Genomic DNA, 22,083 nt, shown 5'->3' with positions numbered 1-22,083 from the left:
GAATCAGATTGGTCCACTTGATATTGATGGTTCAACAGTTGATAATCCTGCTCAGATAGTTGACAAACTGAATGAGTATTTTGCATCTACATTCTTACTTGAGGAATTCTGTAAGGAAGCAAAGGACAGAAGTTCACTAAACTCTAACAGGGAGCTAAATGATTTTGTAATAATGGAGAAAAAAGTGGAGTAGAAATTGTTGAAATTAAACATAAAAAAGGCATCTGGGGCAAGATAGAATCTATCCAGTTGTATCGAAGGAAACAGCAATGGAAGTAAACAAATCCTTGGCCATAATTATGAGAGCATCCAGATTCAGGGGAGGTCCCATTTACTGGAGATGTGCAAATGTATGGCCCCAATTCACAAAGGGGGTTCAAATAATTATAGACCTGTTAGTTTAACTTCTGTTCCGGGGAAAATAATGGATTCACTGGTTAAAGAAGTGATGCAGGATCACCTAGACAAAACTGCAATAATAATTCAGACATAGCATGGGTTTGTTAAGGGAAAGTCTTGTCTGACAAATTTGATATTATATAATGAACCTCGATAACGGCCCACCACTGCAGGTGCACTATCTGTGGCTACTGCTGTTATATTAGTAAATGGAATATCATACATGTAAATATTCCTCCAATCGCTGAAAAATTGTCAACCCCATTTCATCACTTTCAAGATATTTTGCAAATAAAAATTCGTCAATAATTTGATGTTTGGTTTTACTATAATATCTTACATAAGAATAAAAGAACTATCGAATGTAGATTCATCAAGTTGGATAGAGAACTTACTATTTTTGAGTTCTGATGCTACAGTTTTTTCTACATCTTCAGCCATTTCATCAATACGCCTTTTCATGGTATTCACACTCAATGGTAAGCATTTTAAAACAGGGCCAGAATCTTTTTTCATTTTGGTTTCAATTACTTCTTTGATTGTGGGCATAACAATGTCCTCTGCAATTGTATATACTTTTCCTTTTTTTTTTTTTTTTTTTGCTATATTAAAAGCAATATTGTAGGAGGCTGTTAATCCTTGTTTATTGTCAGCTTTGGGCAGGTGCTTTCATAAATGATTTTATAGTTGGTCGATGTGTGTATTTCTCTTTCAGTTCTTTAAAAAAGTCAAGATCTTTATCTTTCTTATCGGGATGGAGTCTTTGAAGATAATCTTTCATTTTTGCTGGTTTCATTGCATTGTTACTAAAAGTTTTTTCACAAAGAAGACACATAGGCCTCGTTTCATTTGTTAATGAAGCAATAAACCCAAGTTTCAAATATTGTCTGCATTTCTTTTTAGAATCTGAAGCTGCCAATGTGGATACTGGATTAACAAAATAATTAAAATTGAAGTCAGTAAGCAAAAGTAATAAGTCTAAATAATATACCTACTCACGTATTTCTATAGGATGCACAAAACTACCAGCCCTGCTCAACTCTTCAACATAGAGAAGTTTAGTTTGTGAATGAATAACAATTGAATTATAATATGTATGTTGATGAATTTTAGAACATTAACACTCACTTGTATGTCGATGGGCAAAAATTATACTGGGATCGAATACATGTAAGTATAAGTAAATAAGCAACCAAGCACGTGTTGCAATCTCGCTCCTGCCATGCTGGCCGGGCAGGAACCATCGACATCCGTTTATTTTATTGGTAAATACGTCATTTTGGCCTACTTGATTGGCCTCCGTAACTATTTTCATAACCTTGCTCCGTCTTACAGGTCCTATTCATGTCACTGTTCCCACTATTCACTCTTAATTGCGTTGTCATTCAGGATGGAGGTAATCCAAGTTAACCGAATTAAATATTACCCGTACAATGATGTCTTATATTTTTCTATTGACCCCTGAGCCCCGAATCGACCCCAACAATGTTATATTGACCCCTGGTCTAGCATAAGGATGTAAGATTACACATAAGTGAAATGATAATATCATCTTTAATGGAAACACTGTTTGCAATGGTGAGCATGATAACAGGGTTATATATAGCAGCCTTCCTAATGAACCTGAAGCCATTCAGCTTCCTATACAGTGCTTGCTGATTTCTGGTGGCAATTCTGGGTTTAAAAAAGTGCATATAAACATGGGCCTGATTTCAAACAATTACAGAACTGTGGCTGTCCAAATTTTAGAAAAAAAAAACAAAGAAATTATGAGTGATATAAAATAAAAACAAACTCACAAAGATAACTGACATCTGGTTACATATGACTACAGTAGATTCTCAAAAACCTTCAACACAGTTTGCTGCCCATAAGTGAATCATGTGCACTGCTGGCCTAAGCTCATCATGGCCATCTTTTATGTGGGCCACAGCATTCAATTTGCAATCAAGTAATACATCTTGTATTTGAACCTTTGTATGGTATATGAGATCTTTCATCCACTCCCCCCCCCCACACAGGCAAAACAAAATCTAGAAATTTTAAGTGTGGTAACCTAAGTGGCCAATTTTGTGGACCATTTACTTCAATATATAGGCTTTGGATAAGGAATGTTCAAAATGCTCCAGTAGCAATATAAATTGCTGATGGTGGATGTGGTCCAACAATCACAGGTACACAGTTTAGACTGATGCATATACTTGTAACTGGTAATCTAGTTTAGATCATACAAACACATAATAAAGTGCATCAGCTGGACCTCAAGAAGTAAGATTACATGGAGGATTTGTGTTGTGCACGAAGTATTAGTAATGGCAAATGATGCAAGAAAGGCAGCTTATACAGCATCAAAAAAAAAAAAAACTTCCACATCACTTATCCATCACTTGAATTTATTCAAACTCTACACCTCCACAACAAGAGCCAAGTTTGTTCTGACAATCAACCATCCACTGGCTAAGGCAAACTTTTGCACGTCTATTCTGCAACTATTCTTCCTCAATATGAATTTTTGGCCCCTAGGTGTGTAGTCTGAGAAAGAATCCCATTAGTATTAAGCTGCTCACTGCTCCAGTCAAAGCCTTAAACACCTCAATCAGATCACCTTACAGGTGCTACAATTTTCAGACAGAAGTCTTTCTTGATAAGACCACCCTTTTGTTCCCTTCATCAATCACATTGCTGTTCCCTGCACCAGCAGATCTATATCCTTCCTAAAATGAGTCCTCCAGACCTATATGCAATATTCAATATGTGTGGCAAACCATTGCCTTATACAATTAGGATAATCACCTCCTAGCAAAATACGTCATGAGTGTACTGGCTGCCTGTTTGCACTGCCCAGAAAACTTCATATCTGACTGCACAATCCCCCCACCTCCCACATCTTTTTTTTGTTTTCCACTACATTGAGTGTAGTACCACACAGTTGCAGTTCGTACATTAATCTGAGATTACTGCTACCCATATGTAGTATCTTGCATTTTTAAATGTTAAACTTCAACTGCCATTTCTCATCTGCCTAATTTTTTTAGAATCTTATTGCAGTAGCATACCTTGATTACTCTCATTAACCACCCTGCCAATCTTTATATCATTTGTAAACTTAGACAATAAGCCTGCTATACCATCATCAGTAAATAGTGAAAACAACAATGGGCTCAGCACTGAACCATGGGGAACTCTATTAATAACATTGGTCTACAAAGAGCAATGTCCAATGATAACCACTCTGTCTTCTCCTGCTCAGCTATCCTTTTATATACATTAACTTGCCCTTATTGTCACACTGTTCCAATTTGTACACAGTCTTATGTGCAACATTATCAAAAGCATTCGTGAAATCCAGGTATCAAAATTATTTTTTGTTCCAGTTCCTTTGTTAGCCCCAAAAATCTGGTCTTGTGTACTACTGGGTAGCATTTTGTCCATGCCTCAATTCAGATTCAGGATGAAGATTACACCTGCAGAAAAAATAAACTTTCATAATTATAACCTGAAGCCATTGCTGTTCCCTGCACCAGGAGTTGAGGAAATCAACATCGTGCAGCTACCTTTCCATAATCATCATGCTGCACAACTGAGAATAAACAGTAAACCCCCACTATTCGCGGGGGTTACATTCCTGAGAAATGTCGCGAATACTGATAATGCGAATACTGAGTTATGGCTCCCATAGTAATAAAGGGGTTCCGTTCCAAAGTATGAAATATATAAGAAAAACTAGTCTAAAATTTTGTCTATGTATGTATTATACGTACCTTCATAATATGACTATGTACATAGACAGTACATAGTGAAATGCAAGCATATGGCATCGAATTGAAAATAAGAAACAATTTAATATTAAATGTAATATTTATTAGAAATTTCAAACAAATCTTTCAAACCAGCGCCTTTGCTAGCTAAAATACTTATCCCGCCAGTGCTATCACCAGTTTCGCTAATGTTGATAAAGGAGTTTTGCCTTTTCACGAATGATGAATGAACTTAACGGAATTTTATTTTGAGTTCGGTCTTCTATCCACAGATTTAAAGCTTTATTCTTTTTTTCTAATTTAATTTCACGAGTTACAGAGCAAATTTTTGAAGCAATTAGCGTGTTTTCACGGACACTACGGCGGATTTTTTCTTCCGATCTTTTGATTGATCGTACCATTGACTCGTTGATTTTATAATGTTTTGCCACTGAAGAGACACTTTCACCATTACAAAATTTGTCTAATAACTCAATTTTATTCGCTGATGTCATCACCTTCTTTGATCTTTTCACATTTCCCTTGTTATTCGTAGCCATATTTTTGTACGGGTTAGAAAGAACTTGTCCACAATAAAGTCACTTTCTTCCGTTAACACGCTCGAAAAAGTCTGTTTTACACTGCAAAATGGTACAATTATCACTTTTGTAAGCATATCAATTTATAAATTGATAAATTTATTCAATTTATAAACACATAAATTAAAAGCAAACAACGAAACCTTCCATGACAAGCGCATAACACATACTGAACAAGGATTAGCGAGAAACATCCACCCTCGCGATTTTGTCACCCCTCTCCTCCCACCCACTGAGCGCTGTTTTGACCGGGAAAGATAATTTTAGCCACGCCCATGTTTTTTTATGGCGAAAAATATTCACGGCGCTTTAAAATTCACATTTTTTTAGGTTTCATTTTATATTAAATCAGTGATCGTGAAACCACGAATACAGATACCACGAATAGCGGGGGTTTACTGTATTTTAAAATTGTCAACACAGAAGGTGATGTTTACAATTGGAGGAAGTTATCCTGTAATAGAATTCACTTTTATGGCATAAAAGTGTAATGCTTAAAACTGATGCTCAGGGTTCTCCCTCCTCTTGGCCAAAAGGCTGAGAGAGAGAGGATGGATGGATCCCACAAAAAGCTGGAAAGGACGATGAGATAAGAGATCCTTAATAAAAAAAAAAAAAAAACGGACATGACCTCTAAAGACTCAAGTTATTTTATTTATTATTTTTTTTCCCTTTATAAGTTGTTGGCGCATCGGATTCTGTGGCCATAATGCACCTCCAAAGGTTTTTGCAGTACTCTGATCCAAGCCCGAAGCGGGATTCGAACCCGCGACCTTTGGGTTGCCAGGTAGGCACTTTACCCACCCGGCTAGCCCGGTCGGCGACTCAAGTTATAAAAGTCTTTTAAAATACCTATCTCCAGGTTGAGTCATAAACTTTTACCATATCAAAGAAAACTGTCTCTAGGTGCTCATATTAGGAGAACATCTCAGACAGATGTTTTCCCATCTTATTTAATGATCAAAAGTGGATACCTATATTTTGAAACAGCCAGGATAATAATTAATATGACAGGGAATCCTTTCCTGGCTTAGTGAACGCTGGGATGTTTGCCTTATACCAAGCATCCAGAAACTGCTCTTCAAGAAAGTTTCTTGTTATAAAGGAAGAGCACTCACATAGATATGGTGAAATATTTCGCCATAGATATGGCAAAAGTGGTCCAAGGGCACTTTCCATAGTAAGAATTAACTCTTTCACTGATTAACTGACACTGATTAACTCTTGTATGGTGAATGGCCCCTTTAATATGAAATTAGTCAGTTTTTTGTTTATCAGTTTTGATCAGAACAAGGAATTCCGAGAAGTAAGATGTTCGAAAGTGTTTCCTAAGAGTACTGGCTCGAGCTGTTGGGCCTGATATGCCTTCAAAGGTCAATTTTCACCAAGATAACATTTTCTGTGTCACATATGATTTTGTGGGGTCCCATAATGGTGTTACACCTTTAAGTAAATCCCACATCAGTATACAGTGATCACTGCCACCAAGAGGTACCTTTATCTGTGGTTTCTTAATGCATGAATAATCACTGCTGATAAGTATTACTTCCTCTAGTTGCCTCTCAAACATGCTGTAGACAACAGTCATCCAGTAAATATCTGGAAAGTGAAAATCCCCCATTATAAGACATTCTGATTTCCTGGTGCACTATTTCTCTGTACAATTGTTCATTGTATTCATAAGAGTCATTAGGCCTATAACACACTCTTACTCTCATTTTTGTTTTCCTAGTGTTTATGTCAACCAAACTAACTCAACATTGCACTGTCTACCCATGTCAATTGGATGCTCTACCTCAGATTTTGTTTCCTAACAGCATAACCCCTACTCCCTCTCATCTGTCCTTTCTGAACACATTGTACTACCCCAAATTCAAATTCTGCATTCCTTATATCCATGTGACACTAGGTCTCTGATATCCCATTAATATCCGCCTTTGATGTCTTGACCAGCACTTCAAATTCATCAAATTTATTTACTATACTCCTAGCTTTGGTGTATATGCAAGTCACACACTTGTTCTTATTCTTAGTCACTCAAAAACAGCTTATGTATTTACTTGTTCCATGATGACTACTAGCAGTTCTACAAATCCTCAGCACCTTGCTTTCCAGGCTGATGCCCACTCCAATAGAAGCAGTGCAAGAATCACTTTCACCTCTGCCTGCGACCATTGTTAATCTATTAATCTGTGTATCCTCCCAAGCAAGCAGTTTTCCAACCCGCCTAACACTGTCTCGATAGTATCAGCAATATCTTCAACCCTTTTCTATTTAAGTGTATCCCATCCCTATAGAAGCAGCCTCTCTTGTTAAAAAGCATAGACCAAGCTGAGAAAAATTCTACTCCATAAGACTTGTACAATCCCTCCTGGGCCAAATTGATTGACAAGGCTCTCATCATATACTCCCTCCCATCGTGCCTGAACAGAATTGCAGACACTTTCAAATTTAACCCTAACTCGTAACGTTTTTTTCAACACTGACCTGCACTTGTTTAGTAAGTCCACAGATCTCCTACTCTTAATGTCATTGGTGCCAATGTGTACAACAATATCACCTTTTGCTCCTGGTCCTATTCCACCTATCCTTTTTTGCACAATACATTTTGCGTTTCCCTAACAATTGAGTCACCAACAATGACTAGCTCCTGTGGGACCAGCCCATTCTTGAAGATTGTCGCTGTGTTGCCTGATGCACAAGAGTGAGGTCTGGCACTGAGTTGGGCAGCTTAGAGCTTGATGGCCCCCCCATTTTAATTCCTTCGAGCATAACCCCTACCCCTTCGAGGGTTTCTACCCTACTCTTCAAACTCTCATAGATGCCAGAAAGGTCCAGAACATTTCAGAAGTTGCACATTTTTTTAGGCTGTGATGCATTGGAGAATCATCCCCTTCGGTTTTCCCCTGAACCACACCTCTCCCACTACTTTGTGCTTGTTGCTTTACTGCTCTAGTCTGGGGCATGATTTTCATTTAAATACTATTTAACTGATTAGCAATGAAAATTACTAAGGTTAATTGATTAATTGATAATACTACACTAAGCTAACAGATTCCTAAATGCTGTGATATGTACTATGCTATCTTGTTTTCTGTTACACTTACGCTACCAAGTTTGAGATATAAAATAGATAATAATATTATCTACTTAATGCCAACGTACATTAATTCAAACTTTCGAGATACCCATTTATTTATGTAATACAACTTATTAAGATTATTAGGTCAATGAATTGGCAAAACTTTTCAAAAAAGTTCTGTTCTCAGGAGTTCAAAATTCTTTGACTTCGCAGTTTGCATATTTTAGGGAACCTTTAAAGTGTCTGTTCCAACAATATATATCTTTATAATTTATTGCAATGTTTTTGAAAAATATGGCAATAGACTAAAAACAAAATGAATATACAATATTACTAAAAATTAAGACCATTTTTACCAAGCTTTGATTTGTTTTAATAGTCATATTAAAGGAAATTGCAATACTGAATGTCATTAATTCTGTAACACATTTTGAGAAAAAGATTTTTAAAAATAATATTCTTTTTGAGGGAAAAAAAAAAGCTACAGGAATTAGAGAAAATATATACACAACATGAATACTTACTTTTTATAGTTTTCCATAAGCAAAATGGCTTCAGACAAATTCTTAGAAATAAAGTCTACCAGAAGAAATGCAGGACATGATGCAGGGGCAATGAACTGGCCTGTAGGAGATAACATCAATGGCCCTGCCTCACTGAAAAAAAAAAAAATAATAATAATAATAATGAAATAAAATGAATTTTATATTAAAAGAAATATCTTTAAATTCTGTTTTTCACCTAATATATATTTATTTGTCCTTATGGTAAATAAAAATAAGAGAAACAAGTTTATTGAATTTTTTTCTCCCTCCAACTGTTATACCTATATTAGCATTAGTAGAGGCATGTGTGCAGGAAAGCAAGCTTATATAGCATCAGCAAAAAAAAAAAAAAAAAACCCATTTCACCCAAAAGTCTGTTGAGTTCCAACTTGAATTTATTTCAGCTGTCAACTTCTACAACAACAGATGGAAGTTTGTTCCAGCAATCAATCACCTGTGACTAAAAGCGAATTTCTCCACATCTATTCTACAACTGTCTTTCCTCAGTTTGAATTTATGTCCCCTTGGGTGACTAATCTGGGCAATAGGAAGAATCCTATCAAGATTGACCTTGCTCAAACCATTCAAGCCCTTACACACTTCAATCAGATCACCTTGCAGATGCCAGTCTCCAGACACTGAAATTTGCAGAACTTAAGCCTTTCCTTGTAAGAGCCAATCTCATTGTCCAATCTCATTGTCCTTGTCGCAGCATCACTACATCCTTCCTAAAATGAGACCTCCAGACCTGTATACAGTATAATACATTGCCTTATACAATGGGATAATCACCTTCTTATCTCTGATATAAAAATTCCTGTATATAAAAATTCCTGAGCTACTCTTGCAGACTGTCTGCACTGCTTAGAAAACTTCATATCTGACTACAATTATCCCCAGGTCCTTTTCATTTTCTACCAACCTGAGTGTAGTACCCACACAGTTGATACATTACTCTGGGTTTACTGCTACCCATATGCAGTACTTTACATTTGTCAATGTTAAACTTCAGTTCCCACCTCTCACCTGTTCAACTTTTTTAGATCCTGTTGCAATAGCGAACTGTCATTAATGCCATTAACAACCCTACAAACCTTCATATCATCTGCAAACACAGACATTAAGCCTGATATACATTCATCAATATCATTAATAAATACAGAAAACAACAATGGATCCAACACCGAAACCTGGCAGATTCCACTAATAACATTAGTCCACAAAGAGCAGTGTTCACTTATTACCACTCTCTTGTCTTCTCCCACTCAACCATACCTTTATCCACAGCAGCCATTTGCCCTTAATGTCATACTGTTCCAATTTGTACAGTGGTCGTCCATGTGCAAAAGTATCAAAAGCTTTCTTAAAATCCAAGTATATGATATCAAAATTATTTTTTGCTTCCAGTTCTTCTGTGACCACATCATAGTATCCAATCAAAATTGGTCAGACAAGAATTCCCCTTAACAAACCCATTCTGTATCTGAATTATAACTGCAGTCTTGTCTAGATGATCCTGCAGTGCTTCTTTAACCAGTGCCTCCATTAATTTCCCTGGAACAGAAGTTAAACTAACAGGGCTCAAATTACTTGTCACCCTTTGATCCTCCTTTGTGAACTGGGGTCACATTTTCATTCAGTCCATGGTGACCTCTCCTGGGTCCAAGGAAGCTCTCATAATAATGGCTAAGGGTTGCTTACTTCCTTTGCTGCCTCCTTTAATATAATAATAAATAAGATATTTACTGTAAGGTTCACTGATACACGCAGGTACCGTGACTGTACAATACCCATCACGGCACCATGCCACGGGGTTAACAAGCCGGAGAGATAACCTGGCCGGAATTATGAACATTAAATTATAGGCAGATTATGAATATAGAAAAAAAAAAAATTCTGATAGTAGATAATAACTTGGAAGGAAACTAATACAAAAAATAGTTTCCTTGAGTTCAGTTTTCTGTGAGATTCTTGCCCAGCCGTAACAATCTGAAATCAGTTGGTAGTTGTGGAGACTGCATGCAGATCTAGGATGAGCCATCTCATCCTAGATACTTTTTATCATCTATGATTTTAAACAAGTCAGAATCCAGGGATTGAATTAGATGGGAGCTTCTGATAAGGGAGGAACCGATCTTTAAAATGTAGCCTCAAAGGAAGAGCAAGAAGCTAGTGTAGTGGAGAGCTGGTGGGGGATCTGTCAGCACACAGTGTTCCAAATGTTGGGCACTGAGACTCTCCCAGCAATCATTTTTATGGTGAAGATGAGTCTTCTCTCGTGTGTTAATGCTGAAAGCCTGAATAACTTCAGCGCTTTGGCCATCGGTGTTGTGTGCTGCTGTGGTGGGAGATGACACTTCCAGGTTGCACACTTCAGGAACTTTTAACGGTTTAATTGTGGTGTTTGCAGTACACCTGTGAAAATCATCATCCTGATATACATTTTTATCAGGTTTGTGTTCTGAATGTGTAGCAAGTGCTGCCCGGCAACCCACCTGGATAGATCCCATCCACCCCATATATATAACAAGATTGCAGGAGTACATGTTTAAGCTTGTATTATGCTACACAACTGAATGTGAACATGTGTATGATGTGGGGGAATAAAGAATTAATTTCAGAATTACATATATGGCAGCAGTTTCATGAATTTTTGATGACTGTACAGATTCAATAGGTAATTTTAACCCTTTATTTGGGTATGTTGATGGTGAATATCCACCAAAGCAGCTTAAATTTAAAAATTAAAAGCATTCTAAAATACCTATTTAATTTGCATTAACATAAATGTGAATTTTAATATTCCTCTTATTATTGACCTAACTTTCAATCTCTATCAATAATTCTTATATTATAGAAGTTTGGCCATAAAAAAATAATAAAATGAGAATCTGTTATTTGTGCATATAATTACAAAGTGCTCAAAAGCAAAAAATTTTATTTCTTATAAAAGAAGTTCAACCACAAAACAAAGAGTTTATTAGGCTTCGTGAAGACAATTCTTGCATATAATTACCAAGTGCTCTAAAACAAGAGTTTAAAATTAGTGGCATCTGTCATCCACTAAATGATAGCGCAATCTTTCAGCTGAATCAAGTTAATGGAAAGACAAGTTGGAGACATATATTTATGTCTGAAGCAAGCTTTTCAGTTGCATCCAATCACCGCAGCACATGGTATTTTTTTATATTTGTTTCATTAAGATTTCAGTGACTGTGAATAAAATTTCAGTAAAGATAATGCCTAAACGTAAGTGTTAAAAAATTTTATTAAAAGTGCATGCCTAAAACACATGAGGATTTTATTTTAAAAAATTAATTAAAAATATGATTTTCTCAAATCTATATGATATCAAAATTATTTTTTGTATATAGTTCCTTTGTTACTGCATCATAGTATTGAATCAGATTAGTCAAGGCAAGATTGCCTCTTAACAAATCCATGCGGTTGCTGTATAATTGAATTCCTGTCTAGATGCAACTGTAATGGTCCTGCATTATGTCTTTAAACATTAATGATTCCATTATTTTCCCCTGGAACAGAAGTTAAGCTAACAGGTCTGTAATCACCATGTCACCTTTTGATCCCCCCCCCCCCCTTTGTGAATTGGGGATACATTCCCACACCTCCAGTCCACAGAGACCTCCCCTGAAGCCAAAAATGCTCTCATAATTATAGCCTAAAGGTTTGCTTGACTCTTTTGCCAGCTCTCTTAACATAACTGGACATATCCCATCTGCCCCAGGTGACTTATCTATATTTACCTTCAACAATTTCATCTCTGTTATCACAAAATCATTTAGCTCCCTTTCAGAATTTGATACTCTTCTGGTATCCCCGTCTCTAAAAAATTCCTCATGTGTGAATGTAGATGCAAAATATCTATTCAGTTTTTCAGCAACCTGGACAGAATCGTACAGTAAAAGTATTCATATCTAGTGGACAATGTGACACATGCCCTTCCTTCTTATATTTACATAATAGTTTTTACTACTTTTCTTTGCATTCTTTGCCAGAGAATTCTTGTAATCTCTCTCTCTTAGCTTGCCTAACCTCCTTTGTGACTTTATTGCAGACTAGATTTACTATATTCTGAATGGCTTATCAAGCTCAATGCTGATAGCATTCTTCCTCTTGCTCAGTCTACACACATGGGATGCATAAATTCAAATCGGAGAAGGATGTTTGCAAGATAGATGTGCAGATGTTTGCCTTCAGCCAGCAGGTAGTTGATTGTTGGAACAAACATTTGTTGTTGTAGTAGGTTTCTGTATCACTTGATAATTTATATGCATACCATGTATTTTGCTTCTCTGCACATCTCAATAATTAACACTTGTGGCAGTAACATCAGTTGGTCCCACTGCACAGAATTTAAAAAATTGCCTAAGATCATTGTAATCACTTTACAAAAGGAAAAGCCCTTGAGAGCAGTTAGATCTTTAAGTACAGGCAACCCCCGTATAACATGGTACTTCTACAACACTGTTTCACTCTAACACAATTTATAAATTGCTGTAATCCTCGCGCAACATGGTACTTATATAACACAGTTAGATAATTTCGGTAAACCTTGCATAACAGGGTATTTTTGAGCTTTTGCGACTTATCTATATTTTTTATGTTGGATGTAATTTTTTGATGTTTCCACTCTTTTTGAATTCCCTGCCATTGACTCGCTAGTCAAAAAAAAAAAAAAAAAAAGAGAGAGAGAAATCCCAGTATTTTATTTTGTTGGGAAATCCCAGTGTTACATTCTGTGCTATTGAACTTGTGCTTGTTGAAAAATCTAGATTTCAAAGTTCTATTACTATTGGATAGCACACCGGGCCATCCAAAAGATTTAAGTCATCAAAACGTTGAAGTTATGTTCCTACCACCACAGTTGTACTAAGTTAATACAACTGTATGGAAAATTTGTATGGCCAGTCAGTTCATTGAGGAAATATGGTTGAACCGGCTGAAAACAGAATCCGTGCGAGTGGAACTTGCTACATCGGTAAGGGAGGAAGGTTTTGATGATATGACTACTGAAGCCCTCATGGGTAGCACAGTTAATAGAATTGCCCTCCTCCCCACAATGGGTGGAAAAGACCTGAGTTTAAATCCCGTTGATGACAGGATGAATTTTATGGGTCTTTTTCACAATGTGGCTGAGTTATTCAGGCTCATGCAAGGGTAGCATTGTTTTTTTATGGAAACCCGGGTGTTTCGTCCAACAAAACAAAATCAACCTCAGGACACATGCAATTTATAGACAATATACACAGAGTAATATGGCCTTAGTCACCGATGCGCCTAAAAAAATATATGATTACTGAAAACGTTCAAGAATTACTGGCAGAAAAAGAGGCTGGCAAAGTGAATTTGGTGGAAATGGCATCAGAGATAAACCAAATCAATTCAGAGGATGATAGCAAAGATGAAAATTCTAAACTTCCAAATTTTCACTAAAAAGCACACAGGAAGGCATAAAGTTAGCCAAGCAATCAGAATATTATTTTTTGAATGCAGTTTCTTGAAAGGAGCCCAAAGTTCAAAAGGGAGCTTCAAAAATGCTTAGTTCCATGCAATGAAATTCACAAAGATTTAACAAGCAAAAGCAAACAATCCCAGATTACTGATTTTTTAAAGAGAGCAGAAGATACACAAAATTTAGAATGACGTATTTTTTTGCAGTTTTGTTAACATTTTGTTAATGAAATAATGTATTTTTGTTAGATTTTGGAACGTAACTCCCCCTTTTGTACTTTTTCGCTTAGTCCTGTATAACATGATTTCGCACAACACAACATTTTATAAGAACCTAACTACTGTGTTATACGTGGGTTACCTGTATATCGCACATCAATACACTTTGATCCCTGCCACCTAATGGTTTATTTATTTATTTACAGATTTTTAATACTTGAAGAGTCACTGCTGATAATCAGATGAAGAGTATTGTTTTTTTCTTGTTGCCTCTTGAACATGCTGATGTAGAACTAATCATCCAATAAATCCACAAGTCTTGCTGGTGTGTGTCACAAACACATCTAGATATTATAATTCCCCATTACACAACATTCTGATTTAATGGCCCACACCATTATTGTAAATTATTAGTAGTGGTATTAGTATTAGAGGCAAATGATTTACGAAAGCAAGCTTATCTAGTTCTTCCTTAGATTTATTAAAACTACCCACCTCTTCAACACCAGATCAGAGTTTGTTCCAAAACTCAACCACCTTCAGGCCGAAGGCAAATTTCTGCACATCTGACCTGCAATCACTCAGTTAAGTACACAAAAGGATGTGACAGAAGCAATATATGACAGGCTAGCAATGGTGTTATATGCTTCAATAATTAGAAGAGATGTACCAGTGAAGAAAATAACAAGAAAGTACAAAACTTAAACTGCCTTTATTGTAATGTTAAGGGTACATTTAATGAAATGGATGGTTTGAGACTACTGTTTAGCTATGCAGATGCTAATATTATAGGGTTAATTGATACTAGGTGTCACTCATCGTTCCCTGATATAGGGAATAATCAGTTTCCATTTGGAAAATATAAGGGCGTATCCAGGTATTATCGTAGGGGAGGGGGGGGATGGCGACCAAGCTTTTGAGTTTTTTTTTGAATGCCTCCTGCATTCTGTTTCTTCAATTTCAAATTTTTTGTTAAAGGTGGGGCATATGCTCTCTCTGCTCATCCCTGATGTGTATAGTATAGGAAGCATAAACAAGAATGGAGGGATATATTTCTAATATAAAGCTGCTTAGCATTAGCAGAGACACACGATGCAAGAAAGCAAGCTTATGCAGCATACGTGGGAAAAAAAAAAACCTTCCATTTCATCCCTCCATTCATTCCAAATGCCTGTCCAGCTCAGCCTTAAATTTATTTAGGCTATCAACTTCCACAACAAAAGATGGAAGTCTGTTCCACCAATCAACTACCCGCTGGCTAAAGGCAAATTTCTGCACATCTATTCTACAACTGTCTTTTCTTTCCTCAATTTGAAACTGTGCCCCCTTAGGTTCTTAATCTGAGCAAGAGGAAGAATCCCATCAGCAATCAGCTTGCTCATTGCTGATGGGATTCTTTATCAGCATTCAAGGCCTTATACACTTCAATCAGATCACCTCGCAGGTGCCTACTCTCCAGGCACTGCAATTTGCAGAACTTAAGCCTTTCTCGGTAAGAGCACCCCCTTTGTTCGCCTCACCAATCTTGTTACCCTTCTTTGTACTCGCTCTAGCAACTCCACATCCTTCCTAAAGTGAGGCCTCCAGACCTGTACACGGTACTCTAAGTGTGGCCTGACCATTGCCTTGTATAACAGGATAATCACCTCCATGACCTGCCCTGGCATTGCTCAGCAAACTTCATATTTGATTGCACAATTATGTCAGGTCTTTTTCACTTCTGAGTGTAGTACCACACAGTTGGTACATTTTTCTTTTTTTCTACCCATATACAGTACTTTGCATTTGTCAATGTTAAACTTCAGTTGTCACTTCTCAGCCCATTTGCCCAACTTATTTAGATCCAGTTGGAGTAGCATACTATTTTTACTGTTGTTAACAACCCTGCCAATCTCTGTATCATCTGCAAACTTGGACATTAAACCTGATATACCTTCATCAATATCATTGATAAATATACAAAACAACAATGGGCCCAACACCGAACCCTGGGGAACTCCACTAATAACATTTGTTCACAAAGAGCAGTGTCCACTGATTACCACACATTGTCATCTCCCACTCAACCATCCCTTTACCCATTGTTGCAACTTACCCTTAATGCCATATTTCTCCAATATGTACAGCAGTCTTCCATGTACAACAGTATCAAAAACTTTCCTGAAATCCATGTATACCATATAAAAAATTTTTTTGTCATTCAGTTCCTTTGTGCCACATGATAGTATCCAATCAAGTTGGTTGGACAAAGACCTCTCTTTAACAAACCCATGCTGTGTCTTAACTATTACTGCAGTCTTGTCTAGATGATCCTGCAATGCTTCTTTAACCAGTGATTCCATTATTTTCCCTGGAACACAAGTTAAACTTAACAGGTCTGTAGTTACTTGTGTCACCTTTTGAACCCCCTTTGTGAATTGGTGATACAATTTGCACCCAGTGGTGCTTTTATCTGCAAATCCTTAATGCATGAATAATCACTGATAATCAGATCAAGAGTATTACTCCCTCTGGTTGTCTCTCAAACATGTTGCTGTAGGAAACAGTCATCCAATAAATCCACCAAAGTCTTGCTAGTGTGCAAGTGACCAACCCAGAAGTTCCAGTCAATATCTGGAAAGTTAAAATTCCCCATTATAAGACATTCTGATTTCCTGCCCCACTCTATTTCTCTGCACAATCGCTCATTATACTCATCAGATTTATTAGGCCTACAACACACACCTACTCTCATTTTTCTTTTCCCAGTGCTCATGTCACACCAAACAGACTCAACATTGCATTGTCCACCAACATCAATTGGATGCACTTCCTTAGATTTTATGTGTTTCTTAACTAACAGCATAAATCCTCCTCCCTTCCTGTCCTGTCTATCCTTTCTGTACACATTGTACTCCCCAAATTCCAATTCTGCACTGCTTATATCTGTGACACCAAGAGATGTGCATAAATTTGCCTTTAGCCAGCAGGTGGTTGATTGCTGGAACAAACTTCCATCTGTCATTGTGGAAGTTGACAAACTTTTGAACTAAACAAACATTTGGAGTGGATGGATGGGTAAAATGGGAAGGGGATTTTTTTTTTTTTTTGGCTGATACTATATAAGCTTGCTTTCTTGCATCATATGTCTCTACTAATGCTAAATTCTTATCATATACAAACCCCAGAAATTTGACTCGGTGCTACTGGAATGACATTTGTTAAGCTTTAGTTCTTGTCCATGATGGAGGCACTGTTTGTGACAAATGTACAGTCTTCGGAGGTGAGAACCTGAAACCATTAGTCAATGCCAGGAAATGAGGTGGTAAATGGCTTGGAGCAATTGTCTTTTGATGACCCTCACATTGCATAACAATACTGGTAATCAACAAAGAGGTCACTGTGTGCAGTTGAAAGAAGTTTTTCAGTAATAGAATTAACTCTGATAGCAAAAAAAGTGCAACACTTAGAACTGACCCTTACAGAAATCCTTCCTTTTGTCAAAAGGACCAAGAGAGAGTGAGAGTAAGAGTAGACCCTCCAACACAAACTTCAAATAACCAGTTTGATGTGAAGTGTTTAATAAAAACTGTAAGGTGATTGCAAAGACCGAGGTTGTCTTTTAGAATTTGAAATCTCCAAGCTGTGTCATACACCTATCCACACCAAAGAAAACTGATGCCAGATGCTCATGTTTCAGGAAAGCATCTAGGATAGTTGTTTCCAATTCAATCAAGCAGTCAAGGATTTACAGATTTATTCAAAAGCCACACTGGAAAAGTGGTCATTTGCTTCCAGATACCATATAATATAAGCATGGGCACCAGCAGCATGGTGCAAGGTGGTGCAAGTGCACCACTTTTGGTTGTTGAAGTAATAAACAATTTTTAATATTCTTATTAATTTATTGAAACATTCAAACAATACAAATTCTACAAAAAAAAAAAAAACAAATTATATTCAAATAATTTATTAAAACCAGAACAAAATTAAAATAACTCTTGCAAAACAGAATTAGACCCCATTAATTTTTGTCATTATGTTTAAATAAAAATTGCAATATTCTCGGCTTCTCTGCGAATATAGTTTGATATAGTTGCGTTCATAAAATCTTAATTGCCAATGACAAAATTTCACGCCTTTTTCTTTTTCACTCTGCCTGAATGTGCTCACAGTCTGCACAGTACTTTCTCCCACCAATCATTAAACGTTGGCTTGGCTGTAGACATAAATCGGTCAAATTTGACTTAATTAAGATATTGCATGTATTCAAAAATTTGTTGAACAAACCATTTATTCCCACATGCACCACCTTCAGTCTGCACGGGTAGCACAGTGGTATTGTTACTGTCCTCCCCACACCGCATGGAAAAGGTTTATGGGTTTTTTCGCTCTGTGGCTAAGTTAGTCAGTCTCAGGTGTAGACAGCAAGGTTTTTTTCCCCAGAAACAGGTTTTTTTTTGTCCAGCAAAACAGGCAAATTGTCTACAGAACACACGCAATTTACAGACACAATACACATGGGTATATGTAATATACTTACCAGGTGACCCTATTTTTATACAGTAGAACGTCGATTATCCAAACTGATTGGGACCAAGGTTGGTTCAGTTAATCAAACAGTTCGGATAATCAAACATACATGAGAATACCCAGTTTATACAAAACAAAGTATAACTAGGCCTACAATTAAATTATTGTACGCAAGGTTATTGCTACTGTATTTTTAAATATGAAGTATTATAAAAAATAAAATAATAGATTTAGGAAATGGTTTGTAAATAATAACCAAAACGTTTTGAAGAAACAATGTATATTACATATTACATTTATTTTAAACTTACCTAATTGTTTTACATGGTTTCAACTATACATCACTTTTTTTTTTCTTTTTTTTTTTTACATAAACAGACATAAACAAGTAATTGCACATAAATAAGAGTATAACGAATCTTAGAAAAGTTTATTTTTTTAAAATATGTAACCTTGAATTTTTCTTTGAACCATGTGAGATTTTTTTTTGTGCCAAGGTATCTCATCCTCTTTAATAGCAATATCTCCATAGAACTGCATTCAGACAGTTGCCCACACCATGCCATTGCAGTTTCTAGCCAGTGAAGGCCTCCGCGTAAGCGGGCTGGCTCCTTCTTCTTCTTTGTCATCAGGATCACCTTGGTTAAAGTCAGCACATTCTTCATCTGGGACTAATGCAACAATTTCTTCGGTTAAAATACAGATAACCAGGATCATCAGCATCGTTGTTTAACCATGCCTCTGCATCACCTTGCCCACACTCGGAAAACCCGGGAATCCCTTGAAATAAAGTTACGATCTCACCTACATCTTAATTCAAATCTTCAACATTTGTGACCATCTCTTCAGCAGCACCCCAAAGTTTATGCCATGCCTTTTTCAGATTTCTCTCTGACAACATCGATGGTTGGTTGACAACATCTTCAAACATCGATGGTTCGACTGTTGATGATCCTGCTCAGATAGCAAACAAACTGAATGAGTATTTTGCATCTACATTCACACATGAGGAATTATTAAGGTTTGAAAATGGCATAAGGTTATCAAATTGTAGCAGGATACTTAATGATTTTGTAATAACTGAGAGCAAAATGGAAGAGAAATTGTTGAAGTTAAACATAAGAAAAGCACCTGGGGTGGATGGGATCTATCCAGTTATATTAAAGGAGGCGGCAAAGCAACTAAGCAAACCCTTAGCCATAATTATGAGAGCATCCTTGGACTCGGGAGGTTCCCACGGACTGGAGATGTGCAAATGTATCCCCAATTCACAAAGGGGGATCGAAGGGTGACACGAGTAATTACAGACCAGTTAGTTTAACTTCTGTTCCGGGTAAAATAATGGAGTCGCTGGTTAAAGATGCATTGCAGGATCATCTAGACAAGACTGCAGCAATAATTCAGACACAGTATGGGTTTGTTAAGGGAAAGTCTTGTCTGACAAATTTGATAGGATATTATGATGTGGTTACAAAGGAACTGGATGCAAAAAATAATTTTGATATCACATATTTGGATTTCAGGAAAGCTTTTGACACTGTTGCGCATGGAAGACTATTGTACAAATTGGAGCAGAATGGTATTAAGGGTAAGTTGCTACAATGGATAAAAGGATGGTTAAGTGCAAGAAGACAGAGGGTGGTAATCAATGGGTACTGCTCTTCTTGGACTAATGTTATTAGTGGAGTCCCACAGGGTTCGGTGTTGGGTCCACTGTTGTTTTGTATATTTATCAATGATATTGATGAAGGTATATCAGGCTTAGTGTCGAAGTTTGCAGATGATACAAAGGTTGGCAGGGTTGTTTATGACAGTAATGGCAGTGTGCTACTGCAACAGGATCTAGATAATTTGGGCAGATGGGCTAAGAAGTGGCAAATGAAGTTTAACCTTGACAAATGCAAAGTACTGCATATGGGTAGAAGTAACCCCAGAGAAACGTACCACCTGTGCGGTACTACACATAAGGTGGTAGAAAATGAAAAAGACATGGGAGTAATTGCGCAGGCAGATATGAAGTTGTCTGAGCAATGCAGACAGGCTGCCAGGGCAGGTCATGGGGTTTTGTCAATGATCTATAGGAATTTTGCTAGCAGGGAAGAGGTGATTATCCCTCTGTATAAGGCAATGGTCAGGCCACGCCTTGAGTACTGCGTACAGGTCTGGAGGCCTCATTTTAGGAAGGATGTAGATTTGCTTGAGCGTGTACAGAGAAGGGCAACAAGATTGGTGAGGGGAATGAAGGGATCCTCTTATCAAGAGAGGCTTAAGTTCTGCAAATTGCAGTGGCTGGAGACTAGGCACCTGCGCGGTGATCTGATTGAGGTGTATAAAGCCTTGAATGGGTTCAGCACTTTGAATTCTGATAGGATCCTTCCACTTGTTCAGATTACGAACCTAATGGGGCATAAATTCAAATTAAGAAAAGACAGATGTAGAATAGATGCGCGAAAATTTGCCTTTAGCCAGCGGGTGGTTAATTGCTGGAACAAACTTCAATCTGTCGTTGTGGAAGTTGATAGGTTGAATAAATTTAAGGAGGAACTGGACAGGCATTTGGAGGGAATGGTGTGATTTTTTTTTTTTTTTTTTGGCTGATGCTGCATAAGCTCATACATTTGCTTTCTTGCATCTCATGCCACTACTACTACTACTACATGTTCCAGGTTGGTTGGTTATTAGGAGTTTTATGGCACATCAGCATCTAAGGCTATTGTGTGCCACATGTTCCAGGCATCTGCTAACATGTAACAACAATCCTTAATGTTGAGCTTCTTTGAAAATTCAACCATGCTCTCTTCATCTCCCTCTGGTAGCAGCAAGCAATGCAAGACTTGTTTTTGTACATCTTTTTTAGTTTTTCTGTAACACCTTGATCCACTGGCTGCAGCAGGGCTATAACATTTGGTGGTAAAAATCTGACAATGAAGTTCTCATCAATTGAATTAATTTTTTCAAGGAGGGTGGGATGGTGCATTATCGATAATAAACAAAACTTTACCAGCTTTACCCTCATTTTCTCGATGTCCCTTCACATTTGGAACAAAATCTTGGCTAAACTAATCTAAAAAATGATGGAATTCATCCAAGCATTTTTCTGTCCATTATATCGTACTGGTAGGCACTTTACACCTTTAAAGCATCTTGGATTCTTAGATTTCCCAATCACCAACAATGGTAAAACATGCTGTCCACTTGCATTTGCACACACCATAACTGTAACACACTGTTTGTTAGCTTTGAAACAAGGAGCAGCCATTTCGCATCGTGATGCAAGCAATTATGAGGGAGTGACTTCCAATTAAGACCAGTTTCACCTGCATTGTAAATGTCATCCTTGGAAAACCTTCTTCCTCCGCCATTTTCAGAAAAGACTTTAAAAGCTTCTGCTTCCAGGACATCACCTGATAAAGCTTCTCCTTGAATTTCAAGTTCCCTTATACTGTGGCAAGATTTGAAAATTTTCAACCATCTTGTACTAGCTTTAAATTCAGATGGGCTTTTAAAATTTTGATTCA

General features: G+C 37.1%; 1 protein-coding gene across 1 annotated transcript in view; it reads right to left on the bottom strand.

Moving 5' to 3' along the window:
- The window catches only part of LOC150079135 (T-cell activation inhibitor, mitochondrial-like), a 200,974-nt gene that overhangs the window by 11,746 nt on the left and 167,145 nt on the right, over nucleotides 1-22,083 (bottom strand). Inside the window, exon 8 of the mRNA XM_090383819.1 lies at nucleotides 8,342-8,473. Within this exon, the coding sequence (XP_090239945.1) occupies nucleotides 8,342-8,473 (132 nt within the window). The remainder of the gene's footprint in view (nucleotides 1-8,341; nucleotides 8,474-22,083) is intronic.

This window comes from Mastigoproctus giganteus, chromosome 10 (genome assembly GCF_048544385.1).
Source record: "Mastigoproctus giganteus isolate SK-2022 chromosome 10, ASM4854438v1, whole genome shotgun sequence".
Lineage (NCBI taxonomy): Eukaryota > Metazoa > Arthropoda > Arachnida > Uropygi > Thelyphonidae > Mastigoproctus > Mastigoproctus giganteus.
This window is presented reverse-complemented; position numbering and strand designations above follow the sequence as displayed.